This window comes from Simochromis diagramma, unplaced genomic scaffold, assembly GCF_900408965.1.
Source record: "Simochromis diagramma unplaced genomic scaffold, fSimDia1.1 OVJJ01000753.1, whole genome shotgun sequence".
Classification (NCBI taxonomy): domain Eukaryota; kingdom Metazoa; phylum Chordata; class Actinopteri; order Cichliformes; family Cichlidae; genus Simochromis; species Simochromis diagramma.
In genome coordinates this window covers 3,046,710-3,072,027 of record NW_024387523.1, presented here as the reverse complement: position 1 = coordinate 3,072,027, position 25,318 = coordinate 3,046,710, and the positions used below count along the sequence as shown (strand labels likewise).

Below are 25,318 nucleotides of genomic sequence, written 5' to 3'. Positions count from 1 at the left end.
CAGTACAAATTGATGCCCCGGGGATGAGAACAGGGTGGATGTGGACATATTTATAGCCTGGCACAGAAAGACAAAAAAAGCTCTTGGTCTTTATAGATTATTTCTGTGTTCTTGACAACCGTGAGATGTGTGAATTTATGACTCACATGATTAAACTAAAGTTAAGCAAAACTAAGGGTGTGACCGCTTTAAATAAGAGGGTGAGACAATCTTGATGCCTTTGATTACACTCCAACAAGCACCTAGTTTAAATCCATTTAGTTCTATTAACCTGCTTGAACAATACATTTACATGCCTCTGCACTCATTATTGCTGGTGTTTCTCTCTATGACCTCATAAATAGAAGCAAATTATGTCTCAGTATCACAATTAAAAAATATAATTTTAGGGATTATTTTTTTACAACCCTGTATATCAAAATGAAACACAACAAGAAAGTCTAACATGACCTCTGCATAAAGCCTGTGGTGCTGTACGTACTGCACACCTACACATAAACATTTTATGCCTTTCTTTACTGATTAATATCCTTAAACTTGTAGAAGCATGACCAATGCATCATTCATACTATTCCCAGTGTCCCAGCACATTTCTGTGAGCCTCCCTGGCAGTTCAGCAGTTAGGTAAGACGATGAGAGGTGTTGTGTAACTTCCTCTGCACAGAGTATTCATGACAGACATTTAAACTCATCCTGCTCACTGGTCTGCAGCCCTGAACACATGCACACACATATACACACTAAAATTGCACATGCATGACTGCATGCAAAGTCTAATGAGCGTCAAGGAGATGGCAGAGAAAGACACTGTTAGAGACTATATCAGGGTATCGCCACAGTGAATGATGGCATTAATTACCCAATCTTTAGGCATGATGTAATGTGTGTCATTACCATTTTGTTAACCTGTAAAAACAGCAGACATGGGGCTTCTGAGAATTATATGCCAGCGAGGACGAAAGGGCTATTTTGGTATGTTATATTTTCCACCCTGTTCTGTCCTTCAGGGTAGACTGGCCAAATGCCCTACTATAGTCCAAGCAGTGCAGTGTCCTCATTACTGTCAGAAATTAAGCTGTCACATTTTTAATGGTGCTGAGCCTAAACTTTCCTTCCACTGCAAAGACTTTGTGAGAGCCAAAGTAGGTCAGTATCTTGGCAAAAAGTCTGCGCTGAATTGATTAAATTTGGTAGAAGGACACATGTAGGCTCAACACACCCAAGCAGAGGTCCATTCACAAAACTTTTGACTGTGCTTTTGCAAACTTGTATGTTTGTATACTAAAGTTAAGTGGCTGGAAATGTCAAAGCGATTTTCAGTCTCGCTTATCTTGTCTGGTTCCTTTAAACATGTATCTGTTGAGTGCCTGTGAAGGTCTGTTTGTGCATGAAGATGTGTTGACATCTTATAGTGCTTACTTACTTACGTAAGGTCCACTAAATTTACACTGCACTGAAAGAAGAAATGTTTAAGTTATTTAAACCCCTTGTTTGTCTAAGTATCCAAACCCTGTAGGTGCAAGAAGAGTCTCTGGGTTCTCTCTGCTTGGTCAGATGCTGCCTGCCTCTCAACGTTACGCACAAGGTGTCATCTGGCAGCGGCCCTTTGCACACGATAACAGTCCCGTTTTAGAGACCCACAATGTCATTAGACAGTTTGGAAGGTAGCCCTGGCAAAAGTCACAGGTTTATCAGCCAGGAGAATGTGCTTTGTGCCCCCTTTCACCTGCTCGTTTGTTTTGTCAGATTTGTAATTTAGACACCTCAAATTACAAACCCAGTGTGTAAAATGTACCTAAGAACAGAATGCAATGATTGGCAGATCTCATAACATTGGATTTTATTCACAATAAATCAAATGTTTCAACTGAAATATTTTACTATTTCATAAAATTTTGAATTTGATGGCACAAATACATCTCGAAAAAGTTGGGACAGGAGCAGCAAAGGCTGGAAAAGTAAAATCTGCTAAAGAGAAACATCCAGAGGAATATTTTGTTAATTGGCAACAGGTCAGTAACATGACTGAGCATGGAAAGAGCATCTTAGCAAGGCATCTCTTCATGCAGGTTTATCAGATCAGGGCCCAAAGATCACTGCAATACAACACAGGCATGATTTTGTCATGGAAATCACTGCTTGGGATCAGGAACACTTCCAGAAATCACAGTCTGTGAACACAGCTCAGTGTGCCCATATCACGTAAAGAAGCCACATGTGAACATGATCCAGAAATGCTACCCACACATTAAAATGTGTGGTTTATTTGTCAGAGGCAAGACTTTAAAACACAGGTGTCGAACTCCAGGCCTCGAGGGCTGGTGTCCTGCAGGTTTTAGATGTGTCCTTGATCCAACACAGCTGATTTAAATGGCGAAATTACCTCCTTAACATGTCATGAAGTTCTCCAGAGGCCTGGTAATGAACTAATCATGTGATTCAGGTGTGTTGACCCAGGGTGAGATCTAAAACTTTCACGACACCGACCCTCGAGGCCTGGAGTTCGTTGGCTTTCGTACTTGCGCTTCACTGTTCCACTTCAACGACGTATTGTTGTTGCAGTTAGCAATTAGCCTATAGCCTGTCATTCACTTAAGAGGTGCGATGGGTGCTTCGACTTACGATAGACCCTCGGGAACGAATTAATTTCGTAAGTCGTACGATATTCATTCGTAAATAAGTTTTAAGCAAAAGTGTAGTTTTTTTAAAATGTTTCTTATAGGTAACTTAAGTGATTTTACCCACAGTTTTAGTTTCTACTTTATTTTTAGTCTTTATACATTTTTCATTATCCAGATTTTTTTTCTAAAGAAAAAAAAAAAAAAATGAACAGGATTTTGTCTCTGTTGCCACGAGCTACTTTTTTTCCCCACAGCAAAGCTCCGGGTATAAATGTGATATGTCAGCTGATTTAAACAAAAAGAGCAATATTTGTGGTTTGGACAGCAGTTTCCTTCTGTTTTACATTAAAGCAGCAGTGATCACTGCCGGCTTGTAACTCTTGAATGCACACAAATATTGAAATACAAATATATCAGGTTCACGTGGAAGTTAATACGTTTTGTAAACTTAGTTGACACTGTGATTTTCCACGAAAAGTTATTATTTTCACTGTGTTTTTCCTGTTGTGACAAACCGAGGTATGCATAAGGCCAGCTGACAAAGATTTATTTATTTATTGGACCTTTCCTGATTCCTGTCTTTCAATGCCAAGTGTGACTCAACACTTTAGACTCACACGGTTCTTAAGAAGACTAAAGTAGCCCAGCCTGTTTCTATTTTTGTGGCAGCAACTGATAAGCTCTTCCATGTTTAGAGAGTATCTGTATAAATCCGCCCTTACCCGTGGGTGGCTTTTTAACCAAGACTGACTTCAGGCTTCACTTCTTCAAAGATTCTGTTTTCCACAGATCTTTGTATGGCACGTGTATCAGATTGAATTTTCATGGGAAACAACCTACCGTGACTCTTAAAACAACGGAGCTCAGCCCAACATACTAACACACACATACACACACACACACTAATGCAGACTAATGTCAGAGCTTCTCCTAGCATGACCTAGCTGCTAATCAGATTAAAGATAGCAACAGGTGAGCCAGGACTGCTCGCTGAGTGACCCACTGTACAGACAGAGTGATCTCAATCCCTCACCTCCTGCTCACACGTGACTCGTCCGTCTCATCCACAGCCGACTTGGTGATCATGAAGCTGCAGGATACTGCTGAAGCAGGAAAATGGAGGACAAATGTGGCTGAGGGTCTGCAGGAAACCGAGACTTTGCAGCATACATCAGGGCTGCAAGAAACTTTATATTTATTTATCTTTCAATGTATGTTTAATGTTTTCAATGTGTTAATAATGATTCTGGGTAAAAGATGAGCCTGGGAAACCCCCCACAAAATAAAAATATAATAATAGTTTCATAAATACCCATTGTCTAAAGCAGGGGTGGGGGGGACTCCAGGCCTCAAAGGCTGGTGTCCTGCAGGTTTTAGATGTGTCCTTGATCCAACACAGCTGATTTAAATGGCGAAATTACCTCCTTAACATGTCATGAAGTTCTCCAGAGGCCTGGTAATGAACTAATCATGTGATTCAGGTGTGTTGACCCAGGGTGATATCTAAAACCTGCAGAACATTGGCCTTTGAGGCCTGGAGTTCCCCCACCTCTGCTTTAGACAATGGGTATTTATGACTGGAGTTCCCCACCCCTGGTCTACAGAATATAAATGTATATGTATATATATTAAAAAGGACATGTGCAGAGGAGGGATAGTTGATATATTGGACAAATGATGCTGAAGATGATGCTCCCAGGCATGAGAAAAGAAAGAAGACCAAAGAGAAGATTTATGGATGTAGTGAAGGAGGACATGGAGAGGGTTGGTGTAACAGAAGTTGATGATAGGTTTACAGTGAGATGGAGGCAGATGATCCACAGTGAAGACCCCTAATGGTTGGGGCTGAAAGAAGAAGATGAAACAGAAGAAAAGAGAAAATGCTTGCAAGCTAATTCTAAATATTTGTTTGTAAAAGGCCAAAATATTAGTCAGTCAGCATTACATTTAACATTAGATGAACGTTGTGCAGATTACAAATCTGATTTTACTTATGCCTGTCAGTTAATTATGAAGCTAATATGAATCTGGCTAACTTAGCTTAGTGTCAAGACTGTATACACGGGGAAACGGTTAGCCTAGCTCTGTGAAACAGGAGGCTGTTCTGCTGCTGCCAATGCAATGTCTCTACAAAACAGGTAATATCTTATTTTCTTAGGCTTTGTCCACATGCACATGGGTATTTTGGGAAAAAGTGAGTTTTCTTTCCTTTTTTGCTTTTTGCTCCCACCTAAATGATGTTTTAGATTTGCTTTTAGATTTTGATAATTATAAAAATGCCACTTGTTGCTCTTGATAGCACTTTTAATCCGTTTTTGTATCTCCATGTGGATGGAGAGATTTTTCTGTGCATCTAGATATATCCTAAATCCCTTGTGATGCCAATGATGACAAGACTGACTGAACCTCTCGAAAACATGGAAGCAAACAAGAGAAAAAAAAGAGTTGACTAGCAGGGATTGTTTTTAACTTTGTGATAGTTCCAAGCCAACTCTTCCTTGTTTCCCATCTTGTAAAATAACAATTCAGCAGGCTAAATGTGATGTTAACCAATTATTTTCCTTATGTATGTTTTCTGAAATGTCATTACGTTTAAACGTGTGAAGTTTGAAAAGTAACCCCAACTTTGTCTTTTAAAGAAAAACAAAGCACATTTTTGTATGTATTTAGTCCATTTGTTTAATATTTATGTATTTGTTCTCTGATTTTTAAAAACTCAAAACCTCAAATCATATATTCTGATAGCAGAGGATTACAGCTAGTCTTTAAAGCCTTGATGTATCACTAAATGTTTACTAAAGACATTTTAAGGACCCGCATTACTGTGTACATTTCTCATGCAGATTTTATCTTAGTACCAGCAGATAACCTCAATTCACAAAGTGCGTCACAGTTAAGACATGATAAGAGGTAAATTTGCTTTGGATACACAGTGCTGCTGTTGTATAGTACTAAACAAATCCATTTTCTTTCCGCTCAGGGGTCAGGGAGGGGCTGGAGCTTATCTTAGGTGTCATAGGGCGCAGGCCTTGCACACGTCACCAGTCTCTCACAAGGCTAACACAGAGAGACTGAGAGCCATTCACACCCACAGCCAATCTAGAATCACCAGTTAACCTAACTTGGATATCTTTGGACTGTGGGAGGAAGCTGGAGCCCCTGCGGAGAGCCCTCGCAGGCACAGGGAGAGACTCCTCATAACCAGCTGGAGGGTTCAACTCCCAGACCTTCTTACTGTGACAGCACTGCCAACCATGCCACAACCCACAAATCCACAAAACCATTAAAAACACTTGACCGTGTTGATGGAGTTTTCCAGTCAAGCAAAAACAGAAAATCATACTGTCTTTCTGGAAAAGTCAAGTAAACAACAACCTTTTGTTTTCCTCATTGGTAAAACACTTGACTCCTCGACAATGAAAGCAAAGATTGTCCGTGACAAACAGTCACATGTCTGACATCCAGCCACATAATCAGCCTTTTCCTTCACACTGACTCATATCGTTATGCTTCCTCTGCTCACACTCTGCCCTAATAGAAATTACACGCGAATCTGTCCAGTCACAAATCGCTGTGTTGGTGATGATTCTCGATTTCAGACTTATTATCATGAAGCATTCAGGCTGAGACTTTGTCTTCAAAGAAACCATCCATGTGGCCTTTTCTCAAGCTACATGATACCAGTCTGTATTTATTTTCACTTTCCCTGTGAACTATGTTGTGGAGGTGATGAGCAGGCTGAGAAAATATGTTTGTTGGCAAAGTGCATTCATTCGAGCAGAGGGCGGTGGATATAAAACGAGTCAGGCAAAGCACTTCTCTCTTTTGAGCATAATTTGAATGCAAACATTTGTAAACTTTCTCCGACCTCTCATGGCTTTGAAATTTAAATGTCGCTCATCAGCTGGTGGTGGGTGAAGTTTTTGTTTGCGTGAAGTCGAGTTCAGCAGCAGGACACGAATCTGTGCATCAGATGCTTTCTGTTCTGTATCATTAGAGGCAGAATGAGCGAGCTGCGAAATGTGTCACATAATAAATATGCAACTTCATTTAAGCCTCGTTTTTGGACGGCGGTTGTTCTTCTTAACAGCGATGCAGATTGTTTTCACACAGTCATCATGCTCCCGCCTCCTGACTGTGAAGGTTTCGACAGTTTCTCAGAGGGGGTATCAAAAAGTAACATTTGATATGCATGAGGATTTTTGTGTCAGAATCAGAGCGAAGAAGCTCTTTCTCCATACCTCTAGTAATCTCACTTAATAATAATTACAGTTTTCCTTCCTCTGCGCCGTATAACTAACAGGATAAACCGTGTATTTTCCAGGTTAAGCCAGCTTAGCGCTCCTTCCAACTTGCTGCAGTCAAATCTCTTTGCAGGAGAACACTACTACAGTACCCTGGACTCCACCTGAATACATTTTCAGCCCAATCTCACAGCACAATGTAAAAAAGCAACAACAAAGCAGTGTATTCACTCATTAGCATAGGCACCAGCTGTCACATGACAAACACAAGCACTCTGAAACGAATGTGTTTGAATGTCTGCAACACTTTTCTTTCCTTAAACCAAACCAAGAAGTTTTATTGCCTAAAATTTAACCTAACCGAGAAGTTTTGGTGTTTAAATCGAAGAGAAGTACAAATAATACCAAAGAAAATGTAAAAACGATCATTTCCACTGGAACATGAACTGTCATCTCTTTTGTCATCGACCCTTCCTTCTGGCAAATGTGGGTTTCTGTGCCCTATAAAACTGGAAAAGCTTCCAGCTTTATTACACATTGACACGAATCAATAGATATGAGATCAGACTGATGAAATATCAGCTGCATGTAAATACAAAAGGAAACTGATGTCTGGCTGGTGTTCATCCTGAATCAATATACTTTTGCCAATTTTTTTTCTCCCAAGAAAAAAGTCACAAGTAGGTTAACCTCCAGGTCTCTTTGTATTTGTGACCAACTGACTTATCTGTAAGTCCCAGGTCTGCAGCTCCATTCAAAGTAGCTTCTAGAAACAGGTGACAAATTAACCCCCTGGGGCCTCCTTAGTCTTACGAAACAAGAGAATCACTGTGTTCATAAGCTTGTTTGTTAACTGAGCTCCTGAGCTGTAAGTTTAAGGAACCTGTTTATAGTAATATGTTAACTGCATACACACGTGTTTGTCATGTATGTTATACTGAAAAATAAATTATTTTTTAAAAGTAAAACGAAAACAGTGGTCAGAAAATGAGAAGAGACAACACAATGTCGGTTGTTGTTCTTAATGAGAATCAAATGATATGCCGTGACCTTTACAGTCGCCCATTTGTTTGTTGGCACCTATGCAGGATTTTCCCAAAGCATCTCAGACAAGATTCAAACAAATCAGTGTGTTTTGGGAATTATACCATTTCATCCATCTAGGAGAGTTTAGGAGACACACAGTGCAAGTTTTTTACTTTATTTTTTCACCCATGTGTATTTACTTCTGTCTTGTACTTTGCATTTTGCATTTTGATACTGCAGGTCGAACTGAAACATAATCTAATCTTAGCAGGACTCGTTTGAATACATAGAATTGGATCTAGGCACATAAAGACACTAATAAAACCACACTTCTTCATTTTCTTACTCTTCCATTACCTTCTTTAGCTCACCAGAATGTGATAAAACCAACTTTAGTTTGTTAGTACTCATATTTCTATCATGATGTTTGTTTGTTTTTTAAAATTAGCAGCAGTTACGCTCACTGAACTGCAACGCTTTCTTAAATGATCCAAAGTAAGAGATTTGTTGAGTGTAAATTTATTACAGTATGACTGCAGCTCACTCCTCCCAAAGCAAATCATAATTCACCGCAGCACTTTACTGACAGAGAAACAGTGTTACTCATCAGTGATGCTGTTGTTGCTGCTGTATCTCAACCCCCACATGCTTCACTCCTCACCACACAGCACTCATTGTTTGTGATGATAACCTAGAGCTCAAGGCTAACAAAACAATCATGGCTGTCAGTGTGACTAACCAGGTCTTTTTATCCCCCAAAATCCTGAGAGGCAGTAAGTGACAGAGGCAGAGGAGGCTGATGGGGAGTGAATACATCACTCCTGCAGTGGTGGCCAATTAAAAGCAAGTTTAAACCCCTCTCTGTCCTCGCTCTGTATTCCTCAGGTGGTTCCCATGTCATGGAGACTGGTTTCCCCTCCGGCGGGACTCCCGTGCTCACGGGAGCTGTAACCAGACACCTGCCTTTGTGTTGTTCGATGCTCTTCAGGTAGATAAAAGAACAGCCGAGGGTGGAGGAGGTGAGGTTAGAGTTGGGGATGCGTGTAGAGGGAGAGGAAAGGAAGGTGCGTCACAGATCTTTGGTTACAGCTGTTTGCAGGCTGTGCGATAAGAGGAAGAAACAGCACAAGCGGCAGAGAGAAGAGGGAAGTGCAGCGCTGAAAGTTATTTGTCTGTGAATCAATGACTTTTGTGAGCACAGCTGCAGTGGGAGTCGTTGACAAGTAGACAGATACGGAGAGGGAGGAATATTTACAGGAGCACTGCATCTCTCTCAATCACCTGGGCGCTCTGCAGCAGACAGACAGCCATTCATCAGAGACTCTCTGTGCCTGATATCACATCTAATCAAACACTTAGGAGGACATGAAGACCGGCAAGAAATCCTTCATAGGTAGGTGCTCCTTTAATTCACTGTCTCAGAGTATCTGGGGAAAAATGTGCAGTCTCTCAGCAGCACAGCAGAGAGAGGGGGGGGATGCACCATGAGACAAGCAACTTTTACAGCTCAGTCATCTAAATACTGTCCTCCCTGCTTTTTCAATCACCGTTCTATCTTTTTGACTCCTTATTAACTCGTCGTATCTCTGCTCCTTTATCATTCCCTCGGCGTGCTTTGACGTCACTGTCTCTAGTTACATAAGATATTAGATGAAAAATTCAAAGACACCGTATAGCACTCTTCTGTATAACTTCTCACATTATCTGGTTTATTTTCACGATGCCCACATCGGAGTCTCTCACCTTCTCTCTGCAACAGCCGCACATCTCATCTCATTTGTCACCTGAGAGGATAAAAGCTGCTGCTGGGCCTTGGTTTTGTAACTCGGACCAAGGATCAGATGATTCAGGTGTTTTGTGATAGCCTGAAAAACAGTTTGGGGCCCACACAGTTATTAAACCTTAAAGGGATAAGAAAATAGACCCTTTTTTCCCCTAAGAGTTGGATGTAATGTAAGAAGCTGCAAGCGGCAGATGGTTAGTTTAGTTTGGCATAAAGACTAGAAAAAGAGGAGACAGAAGGCCTCTGGCAAAAGGTAATAAAATCTGCCTGTAAGCGCCTCTAAAGCTCCCTCAATAACACACTACATTTCTCTGTTTAATCAACGCAAAAGCAAACTATAAAAATGTAAGTTATGATCTCACAGCATACAGAAAACCTCAACTTGTTGTTTATCTGCAACAACATGAAGACAAGAGACATGAAATTTATGACTATGACATCACTATCATAAAAAAATATACAGTCCAGGAAATCCCCCTTTGGTTTGTGTTCAAGCTAAACAAATGAGATGTATTGTGTTAACAGGTGTGCTTCAAAGCTGCTGTTAGGCACCATTTGTTACATCTGGAAAGAACCTAGCAGGACAGAATATTCAATACAGATATTTTCTCAAAGCTTCCATTGTTATAAAACCTGGATGTTCCAGATGTGACCAAAAACTCCCCTAAAATGGTCCCTATAAGAGATTGAAACTCTCTCAGAGCTGAGAGTCAGACTACAGCCTTGAGTTTTCAATAAAATCCACAGGGTCCAATCCAGAGGAAGAAGAAGGTGTAACGGGTCAGGAGTTTGACCAGGAGGATGCTCGTTGTTTTCTTAAACATTCAAACGATCGTCCAGCATAATTTATCTCGTGGGGTCAGACAGTCAGCTTTGAGTTGTAGTGCAGTGTGTCATTGTGTCACGGCACACAGTTTCTTCAGTCGCAGAAACACAACCAGTTACTACTGGGCTCTCTATGACTTTGTCATCGTCTTCAGAAAGGCTTGTTGTTTGGACACAGTGAAGGGGTCACATATTAGAATAATGCTATTCTCACTACTTCAAATGGCATTTTAAAGCAGCGGGGTGCAAACTATTTAATAGTGTTGTGAAAACCATTTTCAAAGCCAGACACTAAATTTTACTTCCCTCAGTGTGCTTTAGATCAGCTGTGTGAGAATTTGCTTGACTTACAGGCATCTTTAGCAGAGTTAGAGCAGGTAATTGGATCAGTCTTTAAGTAACTGTCACATAATTGAAAACCATCTGGTTTTACCTGCATCCATAAAACTCCCTGAAGCTCTCATCTAATGTCAGTGTAATTTAATTTCCAACTTTCAGCTAAGATCAGTCGTCTAAAGACTTAGACGGTCCTGCTCTTATCTCTTTAATGACAGCACTGTGTTCCCTAAACTCATCCAACCTGCTTTGTTGTTGCCTGATGGTTAATCTGAAAATCTTTTTAACATACGGAACAACTCTGTTTGGTATTTTGGTAAAAAATAAGTATTGCACAGCCTGCCACTAATTTTTACTTCCCTCTTTGTGGTTTCGATCATCTCAGTGAGAATTTGTTTGATATAAAGGCATCTTTAGGAGGCTTAGAGCAGACTGGATTGATCTTAAAGAAGCTCTTAGGTAACTGAAAATTGTTCTGTTGAATAAATAAAACCAATCAAGCTTTATTTTGCCCACATACAAGTCGATCTGGAAAGTCCTTTAATGTCAGCTGCTCAGTAAATTTGTAAAGCAAACATATGCAGTCACACAGACACTGTTTTCAGATTATCCATGTCACGCTGACCAACGTCACCATCTAAATCACTTCACTCACTTAATTAATTGCTTTGGTTTCATCGCGCATTCGATTGATTTCCACTAGATATCTTCCAAATGAATAACTGACCTCATGAGTGGACTTACAAAGCCATAAACCACTGATCATAAACTGGACCAAATGAATACCACGGCAATGAGTAAGCTTTATTTGCTTCTGGGGTATCCTAGAGACGTTACCCTTCACTGGCCAAACTGAGCTGAGAGCTTCTTTAGAAACGTGGCTGCTTTTTATACAGTATGTTTCATATTATTATGATCCAGGGCAAAAACAGAGAAAAGGGAACTGCGTACAGTAACGGAAGTCACCACCAGCCACTGATTCATGATGTTTGGCTCACACAGATGCTGTAGTTAGTGAATGACAGTCTGGTGGTCTGAATGAAAATGGCTCCTGGGTCTTTATTTCTGTCTGCTTCCTTTTTTTCTTTCTAAATTGAGTTTCTAACATGTGAGAAAACACATGTTCGAAGAGAGAACATAATGAAAAAAGTCTTTCTGCTATCATTATAGTAATTACAGCAATAACCGCAGTCACATTATGAAAATTAATAGAGGCTTTGCAGCTCCAAATAGGCTGGATCTTCCTACTTGCTTGGCAGCAAATTAAAGTAATGTATTATGGAACAGTTTGTGTGTCTGAGTCATCGCAAAAGAGAGCAAACATTTCTCTTTTTTAACTGATGAAGCAGGCGCATGAGCAGCCGTCTAATCCCCCGTGGAGGGTAGAAAAATAAAAAACACTTCTCATCTACTGCCCGGGAATTCAAACGCGAAACAAAGAGCGAGTAATTCTAACTCCAGATTTATCAGCCAAAATCTGCTCCCACTCGCAGGGGCCCGGGGGCTGCACTGCGACGCAGTCGGCCTCGACCACCACCTCCGGTCTGGCTCTCTGCGGGTCTCTGTGTGAGTAATACTAGGTGCCAGAATGATGCAGATGACACAGAAAAGAGGAACTGGAGGAGGAGAGAAGAGATTTTAGCAGAGATCTGTTTTCAACTGAGTGCCAAGGCTGCCATGACTGCGTGGGTGTGAATAACACAAGGCCATGATTGCTCCTCAGAGCTGGTCAGCGATTGTAATTTGGGTTCTCCATCCTCATTAGCCTTCCTGCCAGCGCTATGGGTGGTCACCAAGGACCTGTTTGCCTCTATGACTCATTCATCCACCTTCTGCTGCCTCCTACCCACTACTCTGGTAGTAAGCAGCCAGCCGAGAGTCCAGGTTGAACCGTACTATTATATTTGAAGCACTGAAATATATTTTTAATGATTTTCTGGACTGATTGATGTTTGTTTGCTTGTTTGGCTCGTAAAACATTTCAAAAATTCAGAGATATATTCAAAACAGAAAAATGTTTCCAATGTAGAGGCTTAAATGTACTGCAATTTTTATTCAACACAAGTATGTTAACTCAGTGGCTCATAATTATATTTACATTTTATCTTGCATTGACACAACAATAACTTTAAATGTAGCTGTTTAAAAGGCAGAGTCCTTGGAGACTACTGCAAACATGTGGATGGAAAATATCCCATGTTTTGTGATGGTTTAAATTTCTTTAAATGACAAGATATTCACAAATATTTACATAGTTTAGAAGCTCTGAGGTCTTGAATTGTCAGTCAGATGTAACTGTAAGAGTGAAACAAGGACTTTCTGAGTTACCCTTTGTTCTATTAGCGTCTCGAACTCCAAGCCTGTCTCGGGTTCACTTCCTTTTTGACTATTTTAACTACTCATCTGTCAGGATACAGAAAACTACACACAGTTTCTCCTTTATCCATAAAACTCCCTGAAACTCTCATCTAATGTCATATTTCCAGCTTTTTAGCTTTGTTCGACTTCAGTTCTTACAGTCCTGCTCTTATTTCTGAAATAACTGGACAAACTGTGTCCCCTGAACTCACCGATACTCACACCTCCTTTGATGTTCTGAGATGTTTGATCTGAATATATATATAACTTTACAGAAGCTGTTTGCAAGAGCTTTATTTTGAGACCTCAGCACAAGCTAAAATACTGCGATCTGGATTATTAAACACAATTGGATATGAACTTTAAAGTCTTTTCATGCATTTAAGGAACTCAACAATGACTTCTTAGTTCTAAGGAGGGTTTTTGACTGCAAAATCCATTTTGCAAGAACAATAGCCCGTCCCTGCTGACCTACTATCAACATGGGAAGTCTGTAGATGGAGGTGAATAGGTCTCCTTGGCAACACCAAACTTTGTGTCTTGTGTGACCTGTATGATAGCCTCTGCAAGTGCACTGGATGAGAGCGCTTGAGCAATCCGGAGACAAAGGCAACCATTATAAGCCTTCAGCTACAGAAAGCTTGAGTTTTCATTCCTCATGATCTTATTGACTGAAGGCTCTCTTTTAGTCTTCTTGGCTGCAACTAAACTAAAGAGTGATTATGAGCTTTTAGAGGCGGGGCAAAAGTGCAACACTGTTTACAATATGAGAAAAAAACTAAGAAAATGCAAAAGAATATTCATCTTATCACAATTTCATCAGCAAGGACCACAAACTCAAACACAATTAGACAACATTTTTTGATAGAAGATGGCGGGTGGATGGCCAGCACCAACCTAGGCCTCACCGAGGATCGGTGGTGGCTCATAGGTCAGGCAGGTGCCAATAAGAGAGAGTGACAAAGTGAGAGAGAGGGAGTGTTGGGCTGGGAATGAGAACATACAGATTTGTGGGGCAGGAAGGATTTTGCAGACTTATGACTGGAAAAGGAGCATATGACGTTCCGGTGAATTACCTCCATTATTTGAGCTTTTCTGGAAGTGAAAATCATCAAATTAAATAAAAACTCAATTAACCTTCCAGCCCTGATCTCTGGAAAGTCAGCTGAATGACACAGAGGATCACCACACCGGATACGGGCCTGAATGGTTATATCACTCAAAATAACTTTCTGACATGCAGCACCTTTAAGAAATTACACCTTTTATCTCTTTGCGAAGCACTAAGAATAGAGTTCAAAAAAGTTATGCTCAAAGTCATATTTTATTTAGTTACCTTCGTTCGAGTAACTTTAAATGAGTTTCAGTTACTACTCGGCCTCTACCCTAAAGATCTGGTTTCATTTTGTCTCATGTGAAGCTCAAACTGGGGCAGGTGTTTGATGCAGCGCACAAGCCAATTTGACAAAAGCAGTACCACGCTGAGGCTGGGAAGTTATCGTCGATGCCACCCCGTGAGAGCTGGAAAGCCTTTTAGTGGAACGGCTGGCAGGTGCCTCACACGACTGCTTGTCAGCGAGTGGAAATTTTGCCTGTCTGCTCAGCATCAATCACACGATTGGACAGAGTGATGGAAAGCAGGGCAGCCTGTGTGAAAGTGCTAAATAAAACCTGATTAATCTGTCATGTGACAGAAGGTAACGCTGGTGGAGAAACAGAAAGAAACTCGGTCATACGAGTCCTTGCAGAGAGATGATGAAATAATATACTTGAATAATTCACAGAAAGACTACACGAGGGGAGGGGAACCCCATCATTCCAAGCCAGGGAGAGGTGTTGGTGTCCCGTAATCAGATCCACTGTGTTTCTGTGTGTAAACAGAACCGAAGCTGAGCTGTGTGTGTTTGCTTAGGTAGCCATCCAGGGTTTGATCTGTCATACTGCCAGCTGGCTCTGAGCTACTTTCTATTTGGGCCCCTTCAAATAAAGCACCCCACTTCCCTTTTCTCTTAATACATGAACTGGTCCTGAGGAGTCTCACTTCCTTTAAATGGTGCATGACTGTCACATTGTCAAAAGGGACAAAAACAGAGGAGTTTCCCACTGACACATCTCAGCTGAATGAATCCTAATCTTACCGAAACAGATGTTTATCACAGCTGAGGGGAAGTAAGCGCTTACAGTCTTAAGTGAAGTACAAGTCAGCAGCCTATAAAGTGAACAGTTAATCAAAGGAAAATTTTAAATTCTGATCATAAAATCATAGTTTTAGTCAATTTTCTGTGAATATGCTCAGTATTTACTGTTCAAAACTGAAAGCTTGATGGTTTTGATAATAAAAAAAACCAAGTGGTCCACTTGGACTGCAGGAAATTGAAAAAGGATATTTAATCAGTATTTTCTAATAAATACTAATTTGCAGATTAACCTGTGAGAGCTAACACATCTCAGGGTTATTTCATTTGGTAAGAGAAAGGGATGTTTTTGGTGTTAACAGCAATGATTAGTTCAAAAGCCACGAATTATATTCTGATTGGATCCAAGGTTCGTATGCTTGACTACCGTCGATGATGACTAACATCTCGTGGTGTTAATCAGTACCAGAGTGTAAACTACTCCTCACGTTGGAAATGTCACTCAAGTAGAAGTAAAGTCATTTTTACACACCAATACAACAGGAGATGGCCTCATCAGACACGTTCGCAGTACTGAAAATACTCAGTGCGGTTTAGTTACGGGCTTCCTGCACACATCACACCCACTCACATACTGTGAATTCACTGCACAATTACGCTTTTTACTCTCACGTGGGTGGAATCGGACGTCACACAGACTTTGCAGTGGCAGGTTAAAAACAACAACGTTTAATGCCCGCCTCAGCTATGCATTTCCATTCAAAGCCCGGAGCTACAGTGCACATTTGCATTTTTCTGTATGACTTTATCAGTCTCTCACGTTGTTGTGGAGGAATTTTAGCCCACTCTACTTCAGCTCATTGAGGTCTGCAGGCATTCATTTATGCACAGCTCCCACTGCAGCACTTCAGTCAGATTAAGGTCTGGACTTTGACGGGATCATTGCATCACGTTAAGTCTTTTCTTTTTCACTAATTTTGTTTTGATTTTCCCCAGTTGCATGATCCAGTTTCAGCCGTGTTTCAATTGTCAGACAGATGGCCTCAAGAATACGTTGGTATTCCAAGGAGTTTGTGGTCAACTGGATGACTGGAAGGTTCCCAAGTCCTGTGGCTTTAAAACAAGCCCAAATCATCACCTCTCCACCGCCATACTCCACAGCTTGTATGAGGTGTTTTGTTTTCACCAAATATGGTGCTGTGCATTAGTGCCTTACATCTCCACTTTGATCTTGTCTGACCAAAGGACATTGTTCTGGAAGTCTCATTCAGGTGCAGCTTTGCAAACATAAGCCCTGCTGCCATTGAATAAATGCTGTTTTGCATTGCAACATCATTGCTATCACTCAGTGAGAGATTAAATAACACTTTCAATCAGCAGATACCTATTAATGTCAACACTTCCTGGAAAATTTGCATGCACTCACCTTCCTTGCTGGGCAGTGTATACCCATCTGCATTATGGCACGGTTATGTAATTATATAACAGGGTTAGTGGACCACATCTGTGACAGCTGGACCCATCACTGCTTAAGCTCAGATGATCATGATGTCAAATGTTATTTCTCTGAATTTATATAATTATCGTGCAAAGTCACCTTCGTAACCCCAACCTTGTGTGTGTGCCGTGAGCAAGGTCGTGGCTACACTTTTTACTTGGAGTGAATTACTTAGAACGAGAGAAGCAGGGAGATTTCTGGAAACTTCTTTGCTTTAAATAGAAGACTGTCTGCAGCCATGCAGTATTTTTCCTTCTTTTTTCCCCTGTGCACTTTATGGCTTTATCACATTTTTGTTGGTTATTGGGATCAGGCACTGCAGCTGTTGCAGGCTGAGGGTGAAATGCAGCAGTCGTGACATACATTTCTGCATTCCCTCAGAAGATGAAAGCGTTGCAGCAGGGGGAAAACGGGAGCTGCTGCCACATGATTTCACAAGACCATTCCTGGGATTGCACTTCTTCTTCTTTTCCTTCTCCATAATAACTGGCGATAATCCCTTTTGTGCCTGTGGTGCTAACAGCCAGTTTGGAGATTTTCCATTGAGAGAAAACAAGGAGGGGGGGGTTGGAGGAGGAGGTGCTGGTGGTGGGAGTGTGGTAGGGGTTGCTTTCACCCACCTCCTCCTCTTCCTCCTCCTCCTATGCGGTGGGCTCTCTCGTCATTCCCCCCACCTCGCCTCCTGCAGGCAGAATATGGCTGCAGCGGAATCCCGTGACGTCACGAGACTGTTGCCGTGGAGACGACGGTGACGAAAACGGGGCGTCACCTCCTGATACCACGTGGTCCCCCTATAAGCTACATTGGCTGGCTCGAGCAGCGGCAGTTCAGAGCGGAGCGCGGACGATTGGAGTTCAGTCTGCGCGTTTGATGCCACATAAAAAAAAAACCAACGGTAGCTAACGGTTAGAGGACCAGGACCACAGAGGAAATATCACTGCATCTTTTTGCTTCATATTTTTAAACTTTTGGATATTTATTTATCGCTGAACATGGCCGTGACTGAAGCTGGATGTGATCTAACTTACTGCAAAATGAGGGGAATTGTAGCTGTTCTCACTGGTGAGCCTAAAAAATGACACTTGTTTTTACAACGCTACCCAAATATCCATCACTAAATCAAGCTGTAAATTACAACAAATTACGCCTGTCTTTTAAATTATTTTTAGTAATAAAAATTAGATGTAAATAAATTAATTAAAAAGATTGTTTTTTATTTATTTTGTTCTGCATTTAAATGGTGGAAAATTCAAACCTGGACATAAACGAAAGCGGTATGGAAATCTGAATAAGTATGTCAAATCGGGTTATTTGTGTTGTAATAAGGATTTGTGATGGAAAATGCTTTGTTGGCTGCCACTGTTGGTATCTGAATGAATGACCCAAGTGGTTGCATAACCTATAAGCCCGCGACATAAGAGGTCTATACACACTACACGCAAGCCTACACTGGAAATGCGATATTTAAAACTCACAAATTGCGGATTAGGACTCAAACACAGATTTTTTTCTCTCTAATTAGAGAGAATTGTTTGGATCACGATTAGATCATACTAACATAAAGGGGTTCCCTCTTTTTCTGCAGCTTTCATCAAGGAGAGAAAAATGGGTCTGAATGACTTCATCCAGAAGCTGGTGTCTACTCCACATATCTGCCAACAGTGAGTATTCATATTTTAAAATAAAATAAACAAATAGAGAAGGTTGGAAGTGTAAGATTTTGGTTTTGAAAATTAACCTTTAAGTGAGGGCACAAAGAACATCTCTCTTGGCTCCAGTTACTTCCTGGATTTCAGCTTCTAGTGTTTATTTCTGACTGCTATCCCATTCATGATTAGTGCGCACAGGTCCCGACCAATCCAATCAGCCACCTGGGTTTAGCAGGACATTCTGTTAAAAGCATAATCTGGGTCCAAGAAGCCAAGTTAAGAATAGTTCTTTCATGACAGGCTTGCTAACAATCTCACCACTGCATAATCACCTCTCAAGCAAATCCCCTGTGTTCCCTTGACAAGGATAAACCTGTAATTCAATTATTACATGATACATGGCTTGGCCCGTGACACAGGTCAGAGTGGGGTGGGGTGGGAAAAAGACAAAAAAAAAAACCCAGTGTTGCATCTGACCTCTCCAGATGCTCCAGGAGGGCATCTGAGCTGGACCCCTGAGTCCTGCAGAGCAGGCTGAACCCTGTCTTTGCGGATCAGCAGCTTAAGGTTTTCTCAGACAGGTTGAGCTTTGACAAGCCTTGGTGAACTTGACCTGTCTGGAAGTTTCAGACAGTCATTGGAGTCGCACCCACGCAGAGGACATCCATTCAGCTTCTCAGTTTCAGAAACCTCTTAAGAAATCTCAAATCCAATCATCTGTGCTGAATAAAAACCAGGTGAAGTCAGAATCCTCCGTATGAATAAGTCTTTGTCTCTCTGTTTTCAGTGTCGAAGTTAACAACTTCCTGAAGATTGATGAGAATCAGAATGAGGAGGTCGAAAATGAACTTCCTGATAGTGATGTAAGCAGAAACTATTTACTTTCATCACAGTCTGACTCATTTTATCTGTAAAATGCAGCACTGTTGTGATCTTCCCCGTGTTGTATCTTTCAGATGTGCCTAAATTCTCAAAGTTCACTGGCTGAGGACACTCAGTAAGTATACTTCAAAGAAATCTCTATGCCACAATTTTGACAAACATAAATGAGAACAAATTATAAATGAAATTTTCTATCTTTTTCTCTTCTTTAGGATCAAACCCTGTGATTTTGACTACCTTAAAATCATTGGAAAAGGCAGCTTTGGAAAGGTGAGTCTGTCCTTGCGTGCAGCCTTTTATGTAACTGCTCTCCTCCACACATATAGGTCATCTCTGCAACTACATTACTAATGCAAATGTTTGATGGCAAACAGGTTTTACTGGCTCGGCACAAGGAGACCACCAAGTACTACGCTGTCAAAGTGTTACAGAAGAAAATCATCCTGAAGAAGAAAGAGGTAGGACCCCTCCTCTATCTATTTTCTCTCGGCTGGTAATGTGAAATGCAATGAAAACGGCATGTTATAATCCATCTTCTCTCCTCCAGCAAAAGCATATCATGGCTGAGCGCAGTGTGCTGATGAAGAACATCAAGCATCCCTTCCTGGTGGGGCTGCACTACTCCTTCCAGACTACTGACAAGCTGTACTTTGTGCTGGACTACGTCAACGGTGGAGAGGTAAGCCACAGTCCGGCAGAATGAGGACAGAATATATAACCTTGTTTGAAACAGATGCTGACAGATGTTTGCTTTTTTCTACTCCAGCTGTTCTACCATCTCCAGAGAGAGAGAATCTTCCTGGAGCCCAGAGCCAGGTTCTACGCTGCTGAAATTGCAAGTGCACTTGGCTACCTCCACTCTCTGCACATAGTGTACAGGTAAAGAGTGATGCCGCAGCTCCCCCTAGTGGACATCTGTAAACCTGTGCCCTGATGCATTTAGAGTAAACATTTCTTTGTCTTGTTTTTGACAGGGACCTGAAGCCAGAGAACATCCTGCTAGACTCACAGGGACACATTGTCCTAACAGACTTTGGCCTCTGCAAAGAAGGCCTTGAGGCCAACGGTACCACGACAACCTTCTGTGGGACGCCTGAGGTAAAAGATACATCTTTAGACATTTGTTCATCCTTAGTATGACCTCAGTACGACTTCTGAGGAATAATGTTGGACTTGCATTTAACTTTTCTCTGTTTTTTTTCTCAGTATTTGGCTCCTGAGGTTCTCCAGAAGCAGGCGTATGACCGCACTGTCGACTGGTGGTGCCTGGGATCGGTGCTCTATGAAATGCTCTATGGACTTGTAAGTGGAAACCGGTGACTTTATGCCTTTTTAGATCTCCTGATTGTTTATACAAGATTAACACAACTCCTTTCTTTTTTTTGAAACAGCCTCCATTCTACAGTCGCAACACGGCTGAGATGTACAGTAACATCCTGCACAAGGCTCCGGTGCTCAAGCCCAACGTGTCGAATGCAGGCAGGGACCTGCTCGAGGGGCTTTTGCAGAAGGACCGCACCAAGAGGCTGGGAGGAAAGGATGACTTTGTAAGTGCACACATCACATAGAGCCCTGATTCCCAGACTGTGGGCTGCAGTCCCCTAGTGGCCTTTGCAAGTACTGCAACTGGGCTGCAAGAAGTCACCTGCTGTAAATTAAAAACATTAATCTTCAACAGTATAATTTAGTATAAAGTTGCAGTTAAGGGTTTGCATTTTTGAAAGAAATAGAACAAGTCAAACAAAGGGTTGGAATTAAAATAATTACACAATCATTCCTCATTTTCTGACCTACTTTTGAACCCGAACTCGTCCAAAATCAAGCACAAAACAAGGAAATACTTGATCTTAGGCTTGCGTGATGATCGAAGCTGTTATTAAAGTTTTGGGTGGTCCAAAAATAATTTTCAGATATTGAAATGTGCCACAGACCTCTCAAGTCTGGGAATGGCTAACATACAGGACTGTAACAGATTGTGACACTTGTTTTCCATCACTGTGCTCATCCAGTTTCTCTTTTTTCCTTCAGCTTGAACTGAAGTACCATTCGTTCTTCTCTCCAATCAACTGGGAGGACCTGATGGCCAAGAAGATCACACCTCCATTTGTTCCATCAGTGGTATGTATTACTCATTATAATTTAATCAGAATGATGTGTTGTCCCAGAACAAGGCTATCACAGTATCACTTTCATGTTTCACTTCACGATTATAGCGAACTACATTAATGCAATATTAATTGGAAGTGCATGAGCGGCTTTAACCATAACTGTACAAAAGCATTAAAAAGAACAGTTACACAATATTTACAATATTACTGCGTCTGCTTTATTGACATCTGCTGGAAATCCAAAGCCTTTTTGTTAATGGAATAGTCAGAAATAGAAGGAAAGTCATACATAGTGAATGTGGACATTGTGTTTATGCTATGAAACACCCTGATATCAGTGGCAAATTCATTATTATACATGCAATTTTTCTAACGTCTTCCCCATCTTTGTGTTACAGTCTGGTCCCACGGACCTGCGACACTTTGACCCCGAGTTCACCCACCTGCCAGTGTCCTCCTCTCTTTGCACAGACACGCTGACTGTGACCAGCAGCGTCAAGGAAGCAGCCGGAGCCTTTCCCGGCTTCTCTTACGGGCCTCCAGCCGAACATTCCTTCATGTGATCGCCAACATTTCTTCCTGTCTGTCCTGAGAATGAGCAGGAAACAGGACAAAAGCTCCAGACTGTGTTGCTTTGACACATGGACCAAACTGGAGCGGCTTGTCTAGGAGGACGTTATAAGAGGATCTAACTGACAAGAACACTGAGGGATGAGGGTCAGATCTTGAGTTAGCTTGTGCATGACCAGTGTACAGATGGAGGACTCTCATGTTACAACACAGCCGGTCCTACAGACTTCTGCCTGTCTGTAGGGCATCAAACTGCAATACATATGTGCCATGTATGGATGCACGTCATGGCCCTAAAACATCTCTGATGGCTCCGGTGAAGTGACATGAAGAGAAGTGCCTGAAGTTCAATAGGCAGTTCGGACGACAACAGCAGAGCCAGCTTTATCGGAAAAAGCAAAAACATCGAGGCAGTTTCTTTTGTTTGGACTTTTGACGAGAACGCTAGCCGTTTAAAGGTGATGCCTTCATTTCATTTCTACATATGTCCAAGCTCTGCGTTTTTCTTAATGTTCACACTGTGTTTTGTCTTCATGTGAATGCTCAATTGCACTCGAGGAAACAAGGGTCACGAAAAGTGAAGCTTATTTTGCTTGAAGCATTAGAAACTTTGGATTAGACAGCTGTATATCTCTTATTTAGCTTCATATCTCTGCTCTGAACAAAAAAGAAACGACAGTATCTCGATATTACGCACCTGCTAGTACTTCTTGGACCAAACAGACTCATTAAGACTTTATTTTTGACCCGTTTGTCCTCATGAACTGAACTTTTATTGTACTGTGTAGAAAAAGAAAAGAAGTTACATATATTTTATTAACCACAAACATTCACTGTTTACTAGATTATGAATAATTTCTAAATGTCGATTAGTGTATCAAAATATCCAAGTAGATTTATTTCATCCAAAGCAATATAATTTATTTTTGGGTTTTCACTTCCTTGTCATCTTCATCTAGCGACTACATTAGTTTATATCTGCTGTTTGCAAACTTTACAAAGGACTAAGGAAGAGTTCAACCAGCAATAACAGCCCCACATCAATGATAGCACATGGATACTGTATATCAATCTTATTTTAACTTAAAAGTGATTGCTGTTTTATTGCAAACACTCCAGACAAACTGTAGAGTCTATGATCACAAATGTCTGTGTATTTATGCATCATGTAGAGAAGAACTGTGAATGTCTTGTGCCTGTCCAAGGCGGCCTGATCCGTGTATAATGTATCTACATATCTCTTCCCCCTAAACCTGTTGGTTCCTTTTTCTAGAAAGATATCATTAAAAGAAAAAAGCTTAATGAACTCGGTGAGGAACCCGCTGGGTGGAGTAGGCACTGGCGTTGTTGAGCCTCGGGCCTCCTGCATAAGATGGTTCTGGAAAGTGCAATAAAATATTGTTAACACGGAAAGAATTAAATATTTTATCTCTTTTTATCAAAAGTGTAAGGCAACTTTATGCTCTGATAGTCATTATTAAGAGAGGCTTTTCACCTGAGCACGGATTACTCATGATATCTTTACTCCATTTTTTAAAATCTCCATATTTCAGGTTTCTGCATCCCCAGAAAAGAATTTTAAAGCCTGCTGAAAATAATCATACTAAAAAACAAGGCAGCACACAGCTCTAGATCATTTTCTTCCATATTTGGAAGCGTTAAGTTTCTGTTTTGTATTTTTTATGTATATTTATTTTCATGCCACTGCTACTGTACAAACAAGACTATTTACATGATCAACTGAAAAAACTGAACTGTAATCTGTGTCAGAAATGGCAAATAAAGTCTCTAAATCTAAGTCTCGTCTACTGATAATTTTTTTTTTTGTATTGATGACCTAAATCTAAAAAGTAATTATTAACTGAAGATTGTAAATGATTGCATGCTGCAGGTATCTCTGCTAGAAAGTGAGAGGTTAAAGTTCACAGGAAATCTTCCAGATGTATTTACATTTTATTATAATGAAATTATGGAAGCTGAATGAATAATTTTTCTACATACTGACAGCTTTTACTTGAGCTCCTTCTTAATTCAGTTGTGCTGTGAGGATATGAACAGGTATCTCTTCCTTACATTTAAACTGTGTCAGCAGGTGTTCTGATGAAGGAAAAATACTAAAGCCCCATTTCCTCCAGTTTGCTTCACAGGCAAATTGATCGTTGGAAACACCATCAACGGGCAAACAGGTCAGCAGCTGGCCAGACACACCTTTTTATTTACCCTGAGCCATAGGGTCACAGCTTGAGTTTAACCTTTCCACCTGAGTCCTTTTAGCCTTTTCCCAAAGGAGAATCACAAGGATTGTGACAAAAGTATTTCCAGGCTTTCTAATCAGTTTTTAAACAAGGGACATAATTTCCTCGAGAAGAGAAAAGATTCAGATGGCCAGAAATGGGAGAAAAATAGACTTCTTCTTTCGGCTGGTCCCTTTAGAGGTCGCCACCACCTCCTCTCTGAGGTGCCTGGAGCTCCATGTTCAGCGTGTCCACTTTCCCCCCTCTGCACATGTCAATCTCAACCGAACTTTGTCTCCAAACCCCTCAACCTGAGCTTTCCCTCTCCTTTCATTCCTCTTCTCTCCAGACTCTCTTCCACCTGCTAACTACTCTCATTACAGATCACATTACACAATTATACTGTTCACTCACACTTAAGTGCATAATCATATATATTTCCACTCTGAGGCAACGAACAGTGGTTTTCATTGTTAACTATTCAGTTTATTGTTAAGTTAGTTACTTGAGGTATGAGAAGACATTAAAAATATTTTTTTTAAATATGCAGGTGAAAACTACACATGAAATAAAATAAAATAAAGACATTTTAATGAGAAAATAGATAATCTAGAACACTACTGTAAGGTCTGGGCTTCTCTGCTTAGGCTGCTGCCCCTACCACCCGGTCCTGGATAAGCGGAAGAAGATGGCTGGTCTACTGTTTTAAAAATATTTCAACATTAAGATTGTCTTAAATTTTAAAATACTTGCTGATTATAATAGAATTATTGCTCATATATTGTTAATTTATTTATGTGCTACTATTGTGTCCAGTCCTTTGAACATCACAGTAAGGCTGAAAATGACACCTGGACTTTAAATCTTATTAGACTGAGCTAGTTTAAATCAATAAAGTCTGAACTTACTGTACCATTTTTTAACAATTTGTTTGATATTAACGAGCTTTCATGCGATAAAACAAACCCCGAGGTAAAACTGGACGCATTCAAAGCATGCTCACCTGTTCAAATAACAGCTGTTTGCATTTTGCTCTCACCTGTGTCTGT

At 40.8% G+C, this 25,318-nt stretch overlaps 1 protein-coding gene across 3 annotated transcripts; it reads left to right on the top strand.

Annotated features, from left to right (window-relative positions):
- Window positions 1-2,494: 2,494 nt before the first annotated feature.
- On the top strand, window positions 2,495-23,833 carry si:ch211-195b13.1 (STKc_SGK domain-containing protein). Of its 3 annotated transcripts, none has more exons than XM_040020060.1 (13): window positions 8,982-9,284; window positions 18,412-18,487; window positions 19,263-19,338; window positions 19,432-19,472; window positions 19,570-19,627; window positions 19,732-19,815; window positions 19,905-20,036; window positions 20,124-20,236; window positions 20,332-20,455; window positions 20,564-20,659; window positions 20,749-20,904; window positions 21,386-21,475; window positions 21,864-23,833. In XM_040020060.1, the coding sequence occupies exons 1-13, from the start codon at window positions 9,257-9,259 to the stop codon at window positions 22,026-22,028; spliced, it is 1,239 nt and encodes a 412-aa protein (XP_039875994.1). In that variant the 5' UTR covers window positions 8,982-9,256; the 3' UTR covers window positions 22,029-23,833. The 3 variants fall into 3 exon arrangements, with proteins under 3 accessions (XP_039875995.1, XP_039875994.1, XP_039875993.1); XM_040020059.1 differs by lacking the exon at window positions 8,982-9,284 and adding an exon at window positions 17,529-17,888; XM_040020061.1 differs by lacking the exons at window positions 8,982-9,284; window positions 18,412-18,487; window positions 19,263-19,338 and adding exons at window positions 2,495-2,505; window positions 11,664-11,668 and having other exon boundaries at window positions 19,403-19,472.
- Window positions 23,834-25,318: the final 1,485 nt, after the last annotated feature.